The following is a 14,072-nucleotide window of genomic DNA, read 5'->3' as shown; positions in this document are numbered from 1 at the left end:
CGTGTTCTCGCATTGGCGGCCCATGTTCGTCTTGGAATCGATAGTGACTCCAAGATCCCTTTCTGCCTCTGCACTGACGAGAAGGGAGTTCCCCAGCCTGTAGGTATGGTGCTGGTTGTTCCTCCCCAGGTGCAGCACCTTGCACTTGTTGGTATTGAATCCCATCCTATTCACATTCGCCCACCCCTGTAACCTGTCCAGGTCCAGCTGTAATCTGTCCCTCCCTTCTAGCATGCCCAACTCACTCCTGTTCATCTTTTATTTTTGGTAGTTATCAAATTTGGACTAATGTCTTTAAAAGGACCACATGCGCTTAAGGAGGAAGTCATCCAGCCTTTTTCAACCATCATGACAAAGCACAAACAGCAGAAAGGAAATTCAAAATAGTTGGAGCATGCGCTCTGATTAGGGTCTTTTTTGGTCACAGGATCAGGTAGGAACATGGGACTGGGGTGTTGTGCTAACATTTCATCTATTTGTAAATGGGGCATGAAACAGTTTGTTTGAGAGGTTCTGTATTTTCTCCTTGATGCACGACAGATCCTTTACGGAAATAATAATGCTCAGACCAAAATTTACAGCCTGTTTGTTTACTTTGTTTCACAAATTATTTATATCGTTGGTGATTTACTTGTTGAAATGGTGAGCAACTCAAACCTTTTATCTTAAAAAAACTTTTGTCCACAAAAAGTTTTTTGTTTCTCTTCCTAAATAATTGGAAAATAGTAAGGAAAATGCTGGGAACATGCAGAGGAAGTGTGGGGAGAGGCCTTTTAGTTTTAAATGGGAAGTGAGGGTTGAGTTGTGGAGTGAGATGTGAAGCACAGTCCCATATATCTGCTGTTTAGTTGTCCCTTTTACTTTGGAGCTTAGCCTATTAGGAAGGCAACAGAAATGTTTGAATGGTGAAGTAATCTTTTTCTAGTGAGAGGCCATGCTTGAATATTCAGTGCTCTAACTACTCTGGTACAGAGCGATTTTTCACAGCTAAGAAACAAGAGGAAAGAGCCATTCCTTTTTGGTTCACAGATGCTTCAAGCGGCCATTTTTACTAAGCATTGGGGTGTGATTACTTCTTGGTAAGGAACAGCTACTTGGGGAAAATAAAGCATCATGGTCCATCAAGGTAGGGGTAACTGTAACATCTACAGTTAAGATTAGCTGGTACATCTCATTAGTTAGACCCTCTTGTTGCTTGTAACTGTCAGCTTTAAAGTACTTGGGCTATGTCCCTTGCTATCTTGATTTTGGCCTGATTCTGTCCCTCCATACTCCATAGTCGTATAGCTGGGTCTTCAGTTTTGACTAGGTTGCTTACAAGCTCATAGTTTAGCCATGGAGATCTCCTTCCACACTTCCAGTCCTTTTCTTTTTTATGCAGGGCTAACATGTTCTTATGCCAGAATATTCTCTAAGGGATGACCATCTCTTCCTTTATACTTACTCCCGTGGGAGCCTGCCCACGAATTCCCTGAGTTTGCCAGCTTTCCTGAAGTCCACTTTCATAGTTTTGCTGTTCTCATTTTTTCCTTGCCCTTGGATGATATGTTCCATTTCATGACTATTACTCAGGTTGGTTTCCACTTTTCAGATTCTCTATTGATTACTTCTCAGTAAGAAGAACACCAAGAAGAGCCTCTTCCCATCATGGGTTTCTCATCCCCAACATCATGTAAGAATTTGTTGGATCACTTGTGATCAGCTGTGTTGCTCTCCCAGATAACTTAAAGTCCTCCACCACCAAGTCTTGTGACTTGGTTATAAGACAAAACCTTTTCCACTTTTTCCCCATCCATCCTTCCTGAGCAAGCTACACCTCTCTATATCAATCAGTCCATTGTGTGAACTCTTCCACCAAGTCTTTATCTTCCTGATTAAAAGATCATTTTGGTTGCATATTTGGCCTTCCAGTTCTTCCTATGTCCCATACATCTTGCATTTGTTTTCTTGTCATCTCAGGTGACTCACAGATGGTCACAGTAATTTCCCTCTTGTGACTATTAAGATCTTTTCCATATTCCCACCTGTTCGTAGCAGACCTTTAATCAGGTTGCCCTACTTTTGTCACCAGAGTAGTTCCTCCTTGCTCTCACAATGCATTAATCTAATGGCCTAGAAATGTAAAGCTGGAAATACTCGTTCCATATGGTTGGATAATCTATGAAACTTTATTTTTAAAACTCTTCCTAGCATGGGTACCTCTTTAAGGGACTCTGGAGAGAGTGATACTTATCTTGAATACTGAATCATCTGTATAACCTGTCTGGCAGGCTATGTTCTATAATTTCATCTTTTTCTTTTGAGCCTACTGGTAGTTTGCCTTTTCACGTGTATAACGCTGACAAGGTTCATACGTGTTTCTGCCCTCTCCTTTATATCTGCTGCCTGTTCTGATTACTATCAGAATGTTTCTTTGATAGTACTTTTACTAACAGTATGTGCTGGTAATGTGTGTCTTATGTAAGAACACCTCAATGCACAATTAAAATAATGGGATTGAAGGGGAACTCCAAGACTTCTATCCAATTTGACCCAGTACACAAGTGAGGGAATCATTACTGCTTAACTGTCCAATCCCAAGGCCTATCCAGCCTCCTCTTAAAAGCCTCCAATGAAGGAGATTCTATTTTTCCCCAGGTATCTTATCTTATTCCATTGCCGTACTGTTGTGATAGTCTGGAAGCCTTTCCTGAGATTGGATCTACAACTGCTCTGCTATAAGCCGCTGATTCTCAACCAGGATGCCATGAGATCTTTTTAAGGATGCAACAGGGTGCTGCCTAATATTAGCACCTGCACAAGACTTGCAGGATGAAACCAGAGATTTGGAACAGGAATCCATTGTGTCATCCATGTTCTGCCCTGCTGTGGTCTTTCTGAGTTCTTTGCAACAGAAGAATTGCTCCGTTATTTTTCTGTAGTCAAGAATCAAGTGAAAGCTAAAAGATGGCATTTTCTGATGGGTTCCTTGAGTCTAATGAGGTTGAAAACCACTGTCATTGCCATGTGACCTGCCCCCCATGAGGGCAGAGCAATATCTCCATCTTTATGGCAGCCTTTTGGATATTTGTGAGCGGTTGCCTGCCCCCCACCCTCTTCCCTCCAAACTAAAAATACCTAGTTCCTACAGCCTTCCTCCATGTGTTTTACACTCCATCCCCTTTGCTGGTCATCTTTTGATGTTCTCTAGTTCCTCCACATCAGTCTTATAACACTGCACCTAGAAGCCTAGTTGGCATGGAGCACAGTTGAACTATCACCTTTTGTGTCTTGCATACAGTGCTTCTGTTCATATAATCAATATTTAATTTGTTTTTATGACAGCATCACATTGCTGGCTCATGCTGGCTTTGTGATCCACCAGAAACCCAAGATCCTTCTTAGCAGCACTGCTGCCAAGCTATGTATCCACCCATTGTGCAATAAACAGAAATAGAAGCCGTTCTCTAAAAGTCGGAGCTACTGTTGAGAGACTAGCTTCTATCTCAGAGTTAACTCTGTCTCAGGCTTCATGTTCCTTCAGTCAAAATATCTTCTACGAGGATGAACATTACAGATTGGTTATAATTTCCTTAAAAAATCCAGGCAAGAACAATATCCATTTATCACATGTATGTGACCTAATTTTCTGTCCTGCAGTCCCCAGGTTCCTCAAGGGTATGGTAAATTTGCCTCCCTCAGTTGAAGCCCCTGGCATCCTGGGACCAAAGAGTCCTGGGTGCAAGGGCCTCAAGTCATCAAAATGAGTCCTGTGTCTTATACACCTCTCTTCCAAAACGCATAAAGCTCCATCTTAAAGGCACAAAGCTTTTTTGGTCCCTACTTTTCCTACTGGAAGGCTGCTCCAGAACTGGGCTCCACTGATGATTTGTCTAATTTCCGGCCGTTATTCCCCGTGCCAGGTCTTTGAGATTAGAGCCTTGCCTCGAGCATCGTGCTCCCTGGACCCCTTCTGCTCGTGCCCGGCTGGGGTTTCACTCCCGGCTCCCGGGCCCGCCGGCCCCGTCTCCACCAGGCGCCTGGCAACGGAGCCGCGGTCGACCCTGCGCCGCCCGGGTGGGCCGCGCTCCGTCTAGCTCGCACCAGGGACCCGAGTCGCTTCCTGCAGTGCGGCTGCGGGCTGCCCCCGCGAGCCGGAGCTGTCGGCGCGGGTCCCCCGCATGCCCCGGCCCCGGCCCCGGCGGGCTGGTCGCCAGGGTCATCCCGTCCCTGTCGTGGGGCGTCGCTAAATCGGGGCCCAACACACGCACCGCGCTCGGGGCGGGGTGCGCATGCACTGGCTCCGCCCTCGCGCCGCCCGGCCCCAGCCCAGCTGCAGTGCGCGGAACAGACAGCGCCTCCTGCCGGGCCGGGCCCGAGGCTGGGGCTGGGGCTGCGGCCGAGCGACCGACGCGATCCGCGGGGGGGCGGGAAGGGTCCCGAGCCCGTGTGTGCCGCGGGCAGCCCCCGCCCCACCCCGCAGGAGGCGCAGGGGCTGCCGGGAGCGGGCCGGCTCCGGCTTCCCTCCGACGCCGCAGCGCCTCCCCTTTAAGGGCGGGGCGGGGCCGCGCCTGCTGCAGGAACCTGCCCTTTAAGAGTCGCCGCCGCCGCCGCCGCCGCCCGGCCGCGCATCGCCATGGTGTCCTGGATCATCTCCCGCCTCGTGGTGTGAGTGCGCGGGGGCCGGGGGGCGGCGGGGCCGGGGGGTGCCCGGTCTGAGGCGGGTGCTAGCCGCTTGCTCGTTGCAGACTGCTGTTCGGGACGCTCTACCCCGCCTACTCGTCCTACAAGGCCGTGAAGACCAAGAACGTGAAGGAATACGTAAGTGCCCCCGGCCGCGTGTGCGCGGGGCCCGCGGCCCTCGAGCCCCTGCCCGGCCCGGTGCGGCTGTGCCCCCGCGGGCGCAGGGCAGGGCTGCGTCCGTCGCGCCAGGCCCGGCCCAGGGTGGTGTCCGCGCCACCCATAGCTGCCCCGCAGCGGCCGCTCGAGAGAGAGGAGCCCGCCCCGCCCCCCCGCACGTCGTTGGGGCCCAGACTTGACCCAGCGGGAAGGCGGAGGGAGCCCTGCTCGCCCGGGCCCGGTGCTGCAGCGTCTGCTCGCCCGGGCAAGCACCGCGCGGCTCCAGCGCGGGAGCAGTCGCTAGGTTGGTCGAGGCTGCTGCCGATCCGCGTAGGAGCCTTGGCGTGTTGTCTCACGCTCTGCCCCCAGACACACTTGCTAGCTAGCGAGTGCACACCTACATTAGCTGGCGCTGCCCTTGGCTCTCACCAGACGAGCAGAGAAGAAACGAAGCCTCCTGTCGAGGTGGCTTGGCCTCCTGAAGAGCGTTGCTTTGGTCCCTGTGCGTTCTTCTCACCGCAAAGTGATTTTATTTGCTACTTCAAGCGCATGTCTTCCTCGATAACCTTGAGAGAGGCCTGGAAAGATTAGGAAGATGTTGTCAAAACAATTTTGGGTCTAGGGCTTAACGAATGACCGTGTGACCTTATTACTGCTACCTCTGTTCTTCACCTGCTCTTTCTGCCTATCGCCTTCATTCACCGCATCGCACACAACTGGGTGCAGAATCTCATTCTGGCTCGAGCACCGGCCACAGAACGATTCACTGTGTCTTGTTGTGGGATCCGCATTAGCCCAGAAGTCCTCGCACAGATTTTGTGGTTGGAAAAACCTAGCTGGTAGGGAACAAAAATATCAGTTCTTTATTAAATTGCAGTGGAGATACTGCTCTGGACTTGCTGGGTTTCAGTAAAAATGGAGCCGGTAAATTGCTTGATTTTCCTCTTCAGAATAATAACCATGTTCATCTTGTCTTTCGGTGCAGCCGTGGTAGCACTGGGGGTGCCAGGCACCTTCCAAATTTGGAACACTTGCATGAAAACAGTCTTGTAGACGAGTGCAGTATTGTCAAAAGTGCCGATAAATCTACCCAGCCTGCTGATGGAAAGAAAACCGTGGCTCATGGTCGAGTGATTGCAGGCCACAAATCCACTGGTGGGACGTGTAACCAAAAGGCTTGGGGCGGTCACCACTGTTTCTATTTGTGCCCCATTTGAGAAGTGCTTTCTTGTCTTCATAGATGATTGTTTCTTGATACAGCTAATTCTGAAGCGCAGAATTCAAGCTGCTACTTTTGTCTTGGTTCTGGATGGAAGTGGAGCTGATTCAGGAAGTAACTGGATTTGAACTGCAGAGTAAGATGAGATCTGCGAGACGAGTTTCGGAAGCGGAAAGGGATCTCGGAGTCCTAGCGGACTCCCAAGATGAACATGAGTTGTTGGTGTGACGAAGTCATCAGCAAAGCTAATGGCACTTTATCATGCATCAGCAGATGCATGACAAACAGCACCAAGGAAGTAATACTTCGCCTTTTATCGGGCACTGGTCACACCGCAGTTGGAGTACTGCGTCTAGTTTGGGGTGCCGCACTTTAAGAGGGATGGGGATAAACCTGGAGAGGGTCCAGAGAAGGGCCACTCATATGGTTAAGGGCTTGCAGGCCAAGCGCTGCGAGGAGAGACTAGGGCACCTGGACCTCTTCAGCCTCTGCAAGAGAAGGTTGAGAGGCGACCTTGTGGCTGCCTATAAATTCATCATGGGGCCACACAAGGGAATTGGTGAGGCTCTACTCGCCAAGGTGCCCCTGAGAGTTACAAGAAATAATGGCCATAAGCTAGTAGAGAGCAGATTTAGACTGGACATTAGGAAGAACTACTTCACAGTTAGTGCCAAGGGAGGTGGTGTTCTCCTCTACCCGGGGGGGTCTTCAAGAGGAGGTTAGATAGACATCTGGCTGGGGTCATCTGAACCTAGCGCTCTTTCCTGCCTATGCAGGGGGTCGGACTCAATGACCTATTGAGGCCCCTTCCGACCCTAACATCTATGAATCTGGGTATAATTAAATTGTCTTCTGTTAAGGGGATTGTACAGAAATGGGTACAAGCAACCCCCAGTTAGCGGTCTTATTTGGTTCCTGGAAAACTGAGCATTAAGAGAAACCAAAAATTTTTGACGACCTGAGATGGTGACTGCAAGCATTATAATGAAACTTGCTGGAGTTGCGATTTAAAATGAGTGTTATAGTGAAATAGCACTAAGTGAAACAGTGTTAAGCGGAGGTCGCCTGTATTCTAGAATGTATCTTTAGCAAGATCTAAAAATAGCCAAGTTGGTTAAAGAGAATCTAGAGACAAAAGTTAAGAAAATAAAATTATTAAAATGAGTCCTAAGACTACTTATACCTGGCTTATTAGTCTTGGAATGGATTCATTCCAACTAAAAAAAAAAAAAAAAGTGTAAAGAAAAGGAAAAACACTCTTGTTAAATAACAGGGTGCCAAACATTTATTCAAACCAAAGAAAAAACCCATCCTTCATAAAGCAGAAATCGGCCTGAGTTGGGGGGGGGGGGTTGTCAATAAATTGTACAATTTTTCAGGTACGGTGAACTTTGAAAACCAAATAGCAAAAAAAAAGTATATATCTTTGCACAATTGCTTTCCCTCACAATGAAGAAGAATACAGGTATTGCAGAGGGGCTAAGCAGCTTCTTTGGATCAGCCTTTACTGACAGAAATAAATGCTTACCCCACCTATCGGGGAAATAGATGGGGATGAACTGATTAAGGTTTAAGAGGAGGAACTGCTGAAACAAGTGAATAACAGCACCATTTGCCCTGACTAGATGGTATTTGTCTCAGAGTTCTGAAGGACCTGGCAGTACAGCTTTCTTCTGAAAAGTGGCTGTATAAAACTGGTTCATTTTTAATGCAGTGCATCCTGTGTACATTCAGAGCTGGAGCTGCCCGCATGCTGCTGCCTGCTTTGAAAGCTGAAGAGCCAGCACACTGAAGTGCTCTCTCATCTGTATGTCTGTATAAGAGACTCACATAGAGCTACCTGAGTAGGCTTTAAATGAGCCACCTCGGGCACTAGAAGCAGTGTAGCTGCAGCATTTTGGATCTCTGCAGGCTATTCTTGGCAAGGAAAATGAGCCTGTACTGAACTCTGTGTTGCTGCAGTACAGCAGCTACCTTGGGTGCAAGAACTGCATTTAAAGCCAGTGCAGTAACTGGGTGTTACACCACAAGCTGCAGACATGACCCAAATGCTAATTCTTGTGCCCTGACGGGTGTGTTCAAGTTCTGGTCAGATGGTTAGTTAACTACTGAGCACATCAGTTCACCTCCAGAACCCTTTTTTGGTATGTTGCATGAGGAAGAGAGGCTGTAGCTTGCTTCCCCATGCAGGAGGAGTTTGTAGTCTGATAAGCTGTGGGGAAAAAAAGCTTTGTCAACTAAATGTGATGAATTGTGGGGAGCCAACCTAGTTCTTGTAACAGGCCTGCCGACTTGGTATCCAAGTTCTTCAAGACAGAGCATCCAGCTAATAACCTAGAAAACAGAACCACATGAGACTAATGATGCCATGTCCTACAGTCAGCCTGGTTGGACTCCTAACAAATAGCTTTTAAAGCCAGCTGTTGTATTCGAGACTGGGAGGTAATCATTGTTGGACTTGCTTTTTTTTTAAATTTATTTTAAGAGGTGGGTGGGGAGGATGATTTTTTTTTTTTTTTTACTATTACAGGCCTTTTGATTTGTCCAATGTCTGATAAATTAGCTGAGGAAAAAATGTTTTTATAACTGTGTAGCTGGGCATATTACAAATTTGTTTATGTACCAAATTGTTAATTTTTTTTTTCTTGTAACCCCAAGCACGTGGAATTTATGAATACTATTGGGCAGGCAACCTTTAGTACTGGAATAACTTGGTGTGCCCTGGGCTCAGCCACATGCTGTGTCTGCCCCATGATCCCAGGGTCTCCATGGAGCCCTGCTCAGGGCCTGCAGACAAAGTAGCTGTGGGGATGGGTTGAGGCCACAGGTGGGCAGGGAGCAGTGTCTGGGAGCAGGGTGGGTAGGCTAGGGTGAGGGTTGGGATCTTGCAGCAGTGACCAAGCTAAGCCGGAGCCCAGGGAAGAACTGCAATCCGCTCCCCGCATATCCCTGCCTGTGGAACCATCGCCCATCATGGGGATGTGTGGGCAGCCAGTCATGGCTCTGCTCTGGGCCCTTACCCTGTGCTGTCACTGCCCCAAGGTCCCAGCCCCATCCCATCCCATCCCATCCCATCCACCTGGCTGAGTGTGCCCTGCCCATGTGGGTCCTAGGCCAGTTTCCATGTGTCCACTCCACTCTGTCCAGTGCTGCCCAGTGGTGGGTGTGACATGGATTGGCCAGGGTGTCGGGGTGCCCAGGCAGCAGCAGGGCTGGGTCCAGGGCAGTGGTGACACTAGCAGCGGCAGCCAGAAGGAGCTGCCACCACCGCTGGGGCTGCCAGGAAGCAAGCTTTGCTGCTGCGCTGGCCCAGCTCTGATGAATGCCTGGAGGTGGGCTGGATTTGGCCCATGGGCTATATTTTTTGCCTATCCCTGTTCTGTATAGAATCACTTGTTTAAAGTCGTTGTCATCTCCCATTGTTCTCAGTGGTACTGAGTGTGTAACTTGCTTTTGATTAAGAATGCAAGTGCCTCAGTTGATCTGATCCTTGTTTTGGTTCGTTCTTCCTCTTCGTAGTTTCATAGTTAGTAGGGTCGGAAGGGACCTGAGCAGATCATCAAGTCCGAGCCCCTGCCATGGGAGGAAAGAGTACTGGGGTCAAACGACCCCAGCAAGGTGATTGTCAAGCCTTGTCTTTAAAGACCTCCAAGGTAGGAGCCAGCACCACTTCTCTTGGAAATTCGTTCCAGATCCTAGCCACACTGCTGGCCCATGTTCATCTTGGCATCAGTGACGACTCCAAGATCCTTTTCTGCCTCTGCACTGATGAGAAGGATGTTCCCTAGCCTGTAGGTATGGTGCTGGTTCTTCCTCCCCAGGTGCATCGCCTTGCACCTTGTCGGTGTTGAATCCCATCCTATTCTCATCCGCCCATCCCTGTAACCTGTCTAGGTCTGATTGCAGCCTATTCCTTCCTTCTAGCATGGCCACATCCCCCCACATCTTAGTGTTATCAGCAAATTTGAACAGGGTGCTTTTTATCCCTTCGTCCAAGTCGCTGATGAAGATGTTGAACCGCGTGGGCCTGAGGACCGAGCCCTGGGTGACCCCACTGCCCACATCCCTCCAGGTAGAAAATGACCCGTGCACCACCACTCTCTGGGTGCTGCCCTCTAGCCAACTAGTGACCCATTTGACTGTATAGGTGTCAACACCACAGTCCCCCATTTTTTTTTTTTAATGAAAACAGGGTGAGAGACAGTGTCGAAGGCCTTCCAGAAGTCCAGAAAGACTATGTCCACTGCTGCCCCTGCATCTAATGATTTGGTGACCTGGTTATAGAAGGCCACCAGGTTGGTCTGACGGGACCTGCCTTGAATGAACCCGTGTTGGTTGCCCCTAAGCATAATCTCCCCTGCTGGCCCCTCCTGGACCTGTGCCAGGATGATTTGCTCAAAAAGCTTACCCGGGATTGAGGTAAGACTAACTGGCCTGTAGTTTCCTGGGTCCTCCTTCCTCCCTTTTTTGAAGATGAGAACCACATTGGCCCTCTTCCACTCCTCTGGCACCACACCAGAGCACCATGAGTGCTTGTACAGCTGTGCCAGGGGTCCCGCAATGACCTCAGCCAATTCCCTCAGCGTTCAGGGGTGGAGATCGTCCGGACCAGAGTCAGCCAGAGTCCCTTAGAAATTTTAGGATAGAGTACTCTTAAAAGAAAGACAGCATGTGACAACACATGGCAAAAAAAAAAAAAAGACTACCATGAAAATCTTGATCTACACAACGCCAACCTTCAAAAATATTTTATTTGTATCACTGTTTCATGATGTCACAAGATAATTGAATGTTTCTGTACCCTAATTCTAAATATCTTTTTAAATAATGTTTAACCTCAATTGTAAGTCTATGTTTTAACATGGTTTATGGATAATTCTGAAAGCCTCTGTACTTTTTCCTACAATTACTCATATATGGCCTTGTATTTCTGTCTTGGCATCTGGAGGTAATGAATCATTTGACCAGAAAGGGATTCCTAACTTTTGGGTTGGATCCTGGTTGTACCTGCATGTGTCTGATTGTCTAACATAAGTGGCTGTTCCCTTGCAGGTAAAATGGATGATGTACTGGATTGTATTCGCCTTCTTCACTACAGCAGAAACACTCACGGATATCATTCTTTCTTGGTGAGCATCCTGGTTGCTTGCTCTTCGTGGGGAGTAGAGGAAGAACGTTTAGCTACCACTTTCTCTGGTGTTCTCTGAGAGCTACAGTAGGAAACTTTCTAGCCCTCCCCCATACGCTATTTCTACCCTTAGGAGCTGGAAGAAGACTTGTGCCCCTCTAGCCCCAGGACTCCTGCTTTTGTAGCCATTGTGGCTAGCAGCTCGTAATTCTTTAATACTTTGCCTTGTGTAGGCATAAACGGCTGTGCCAAATGTTTGACATCTAGAACAGGAGATCCTATGACATGTGAGACTGATGTTCTGACTCTCCATGTAATGTTAGGGCAGGTTTAATAATAATAGTGTTTTCTTAAGGTGCTATTTGAGTCACTAAAGGTTAGGAGCTGTAGATCTAAAGGAAGTGGAAGGAGAATAAGAAGGTTCGAGGGACGTTGGAACTTGTGCTTTGGGAAATTCAGGCTTTATGGGAGAGGCTGGTAAGGGTACAAGTCTATTGTGCCTGATGTTTGGTCATTCAGGATTTCTGGTTCAGCATGAAATGCTTGTTTTGGGGCTTATCAATATCCATACTTGCTCTTGTATGTGATTTCCACCCCCACTGGCTGTAAATCCGCTGGGGTACTGTATCAAGCCTTTTGGCTTTCTGCAAGCATCAGAGAAAGGGGTGTTGCCTAAATACTGCAATAACAAATGCAATAAAATAGCTAAACCAGAAATATATGTTAGTATTTTCAAAGATATGTTAGTGTTTTCAAAGCTTCAGTTGCTTTACACACATTTTCCAAAGAGACCTAGTTGTCCTTTCTCTTCCTGCACCAGCTTTTGAGCTCTGCATTTGATCCTCTGTCATTTTTCAGTCTGGACTCCTGCACATGTTAAAATGGACCCTTGAAACGCAGAGTCTTTATTACTGACAGAGATGGGGAAATGCTTTGTATTTAAACATTTGAAACCCTTCTCCCAGCTGTAGCAAAAGTAATCTCCCACAGAAGATACGCATCTATTGTTTCAGTGGCACCCATTGTCCTTCAGCAACTGACCTGAAGAACAGTTGACAGGAGTTTCAGGGACTGATTGGTCCTCAGTTGAGAGGCTGAGGAAGTCGGATATAGCTGTAAATCACTGCAGGTGAAGGAAGAACTGTACTGTTTGATTCCCTACCAGCAGGCAGCAGAGCCAAGAGTGGTCCATGGTTTTCCAACAGTTTACTGTTGAGTGACAGGAAGGGCTATTGGATTATAACTTGGCAAGTTTGCAGGAGTGGGAGATGCCGTGCGTGGGGAGGTGTTATGGCTAAGGATGAAAGACTTGGAGAGCCTCCAAAAAGATCCATCCCAGGGGTTCAGATTGGTCCTAGTTCTGTTTCTGGCCTCTGCCCTTTCTGAGACTTTTTATTCTTCCCTCTGCTGATCTGCATGTGCCACTCTCTGGACTACTTATCTCTGTCTGCCTCTGACCTGGTCTTGATTCTAGCTTCTCCATCTCTCTCAGGTTTCCCTTTTATTTCGAGCTGAAAATCGCATTTGTGATCTGGCTGCTTTCCCCTTACACCAAGGGCTCCAGCGTCCTCTACAGGAAGTTTGTGCACCCAACGCTCTCCAATAAGGAGAAGGTACTTTCCTGTTGCCATAGATCTTGGCCTACCCTGAAAGATGGGTGACCCAAGTTAGGCCATAGAAAAAGCCCCTATTGTATGATTTTTAGTTTATGCTGCCTGCAGAGATGCACAGCTTTTGCCCTTCTAAAAAGTGCAGCCTGCTGAACATTCACTGCAGTGAGGCCTGCAGTATCCCTGCGTTCTAATGTGGATGTTTGGCTTGCTGACGTTACAGGTCCTGGGGTGCACTCCTTCCACAGTTGAGCTGTTTGAATTAAAATAGAAGCACCCTCGCAGCCCTTCTGCCTCTGCAGGCTGCAGCATCTACATTAGGCATGGTGTCTTGGTTCTTGACAAGTTGCAAATGCACATCTCCATCAGATAAGAACCTGCCCTAAGTAGCAAAGGAAAGACAATAACACAGGTAGCAGAAAAATAGATAACAGCTGTTAACTTCTATAGCTGATGAGCTCATCAGCTCTGTAGGTGCCTGATGACCTTTGGAATTTTAATGGGGAGGTCTCTGTGGTTTTAACTAGGAATTTTAAATGGTGTGTTCCCATACTCTTTCTCTTAGGAGATTGATGAGTATATCACCCAGGCCCGTGACAAGAGCTATGAAACCATGATGCGAGTTGGGAAGAGAGGGTTAAACCTGGCTGCCAATGCAGCAGTTACTGCAGCTGCAAAGGTAATGCCTCTCCCATGTATTACAACCACCCCCTAAGCCTTTGAGGCATCAGGCACTTCCTGGCGGGCTCCCAGGGTGGTTGCTATTCATTTCACTTCACTTTTCCTCCAGTCTGCCTGTTTTCCCTGTTCTGTAGCTTGTGGAGAAATGGGAGTGGACTACCTCATCCTCTTTTTTTCTTTTGGTCTCTGGAGAAGGCTTGTCTTTTCCCTGTTCTTCCCCAAGGGTTTCTGTGTGGGAGATGGGACATCTTTTCCCTCTAGTTTGTCTCAGATGCTCGTGTCATAAATACCTTCGTATGTGTGTGTCATGCTCTCCTAGGGTCAGGGAGTTCTGTCCGAGAAGCTGCGGAGTTTCAGCATGCAGGACCTAACTCTGATTAGGGATGAAGACGGTGTGCACCTGCGGAGTCCTGAGCCACGGCTGCATCCCTCTGGTGGGGGCCTTCTTGAAACCATTGACGATTCGGGTACAAAGTCTTTCTGTTTGGCCATTCCATGAGGTCCTATGCAATGGATGAGAGGAAGAGAAGCTTGTGGGATGTGCATAAGGGTAGAGGTGACCTGATATGTCAGCGTGATATCAGATCGGCACCGATATAAAGGAAATTGGCCTTGT

The 14,072-nt window shown here is 48.1% G+C and overlaps 1 protein-coding gene across 1 annotated transcript in view; it reads left to right on the top strand.

The window, feature by feature from the left end:
• The first annotated feature begins 4,499 nt into the window (after nucleotides 1-4,499).
• Nucleotides 4,500-14,072, top strand: part of REEP2 (receptor accessory protein 2) — a 73,497-nt gene continuing 63,924 nt past the window's right edge. The window contains exons 1-6 of the mRNA XM_090020760.1: nucleotides 4,500-4,647; nucleotides 4,728-4,800; nucleotides 11,090-11,166; nucleotides 12,658-12,778; nucleotides 13,341-13,454; nucleotides 13,776-13,923. Of these exons, the coding sequence (XP_089876886.1) occupies nucleotides 4,616-4,647; nucleotides 4,728-4,800; nucleotides 11,090-11,166; nucleotides 12,658-12,778; nucleotides 13,341-13,454; nucleotides 13,776-13,923 (565 nt within the window). The 5' untranslated portion in view covers nucleotides 4,500-4,615. The remainder of the gene's footprint in view (nucleotides 4,648-4,727; nucleotides 4,801-11,089; nucleotides 11,167-12,657; nucleotides 12,779-13,340; nucleotides 13,455-13,775; nucleotides 13,924-14,072) is intronic.

Source organism: Crocodylus siamensis, chromosome 10 (assembly GCF_052110815.1).
Source record: "Crocodylus siamensis isolate JL-2025a chromosome 10, ASM5211081v1, whole genome shotgun sequence".
Taxonomy (NCBI): domain Eukaryota; kingdom Metazoa; phylum Chordata; order Crocodylia; family Crocodylidae; genus Crocodylus; species Crocodylus siamensis.
This window is presented reverse-complemented; position numbering and strand designations above follow the sequence as displayed.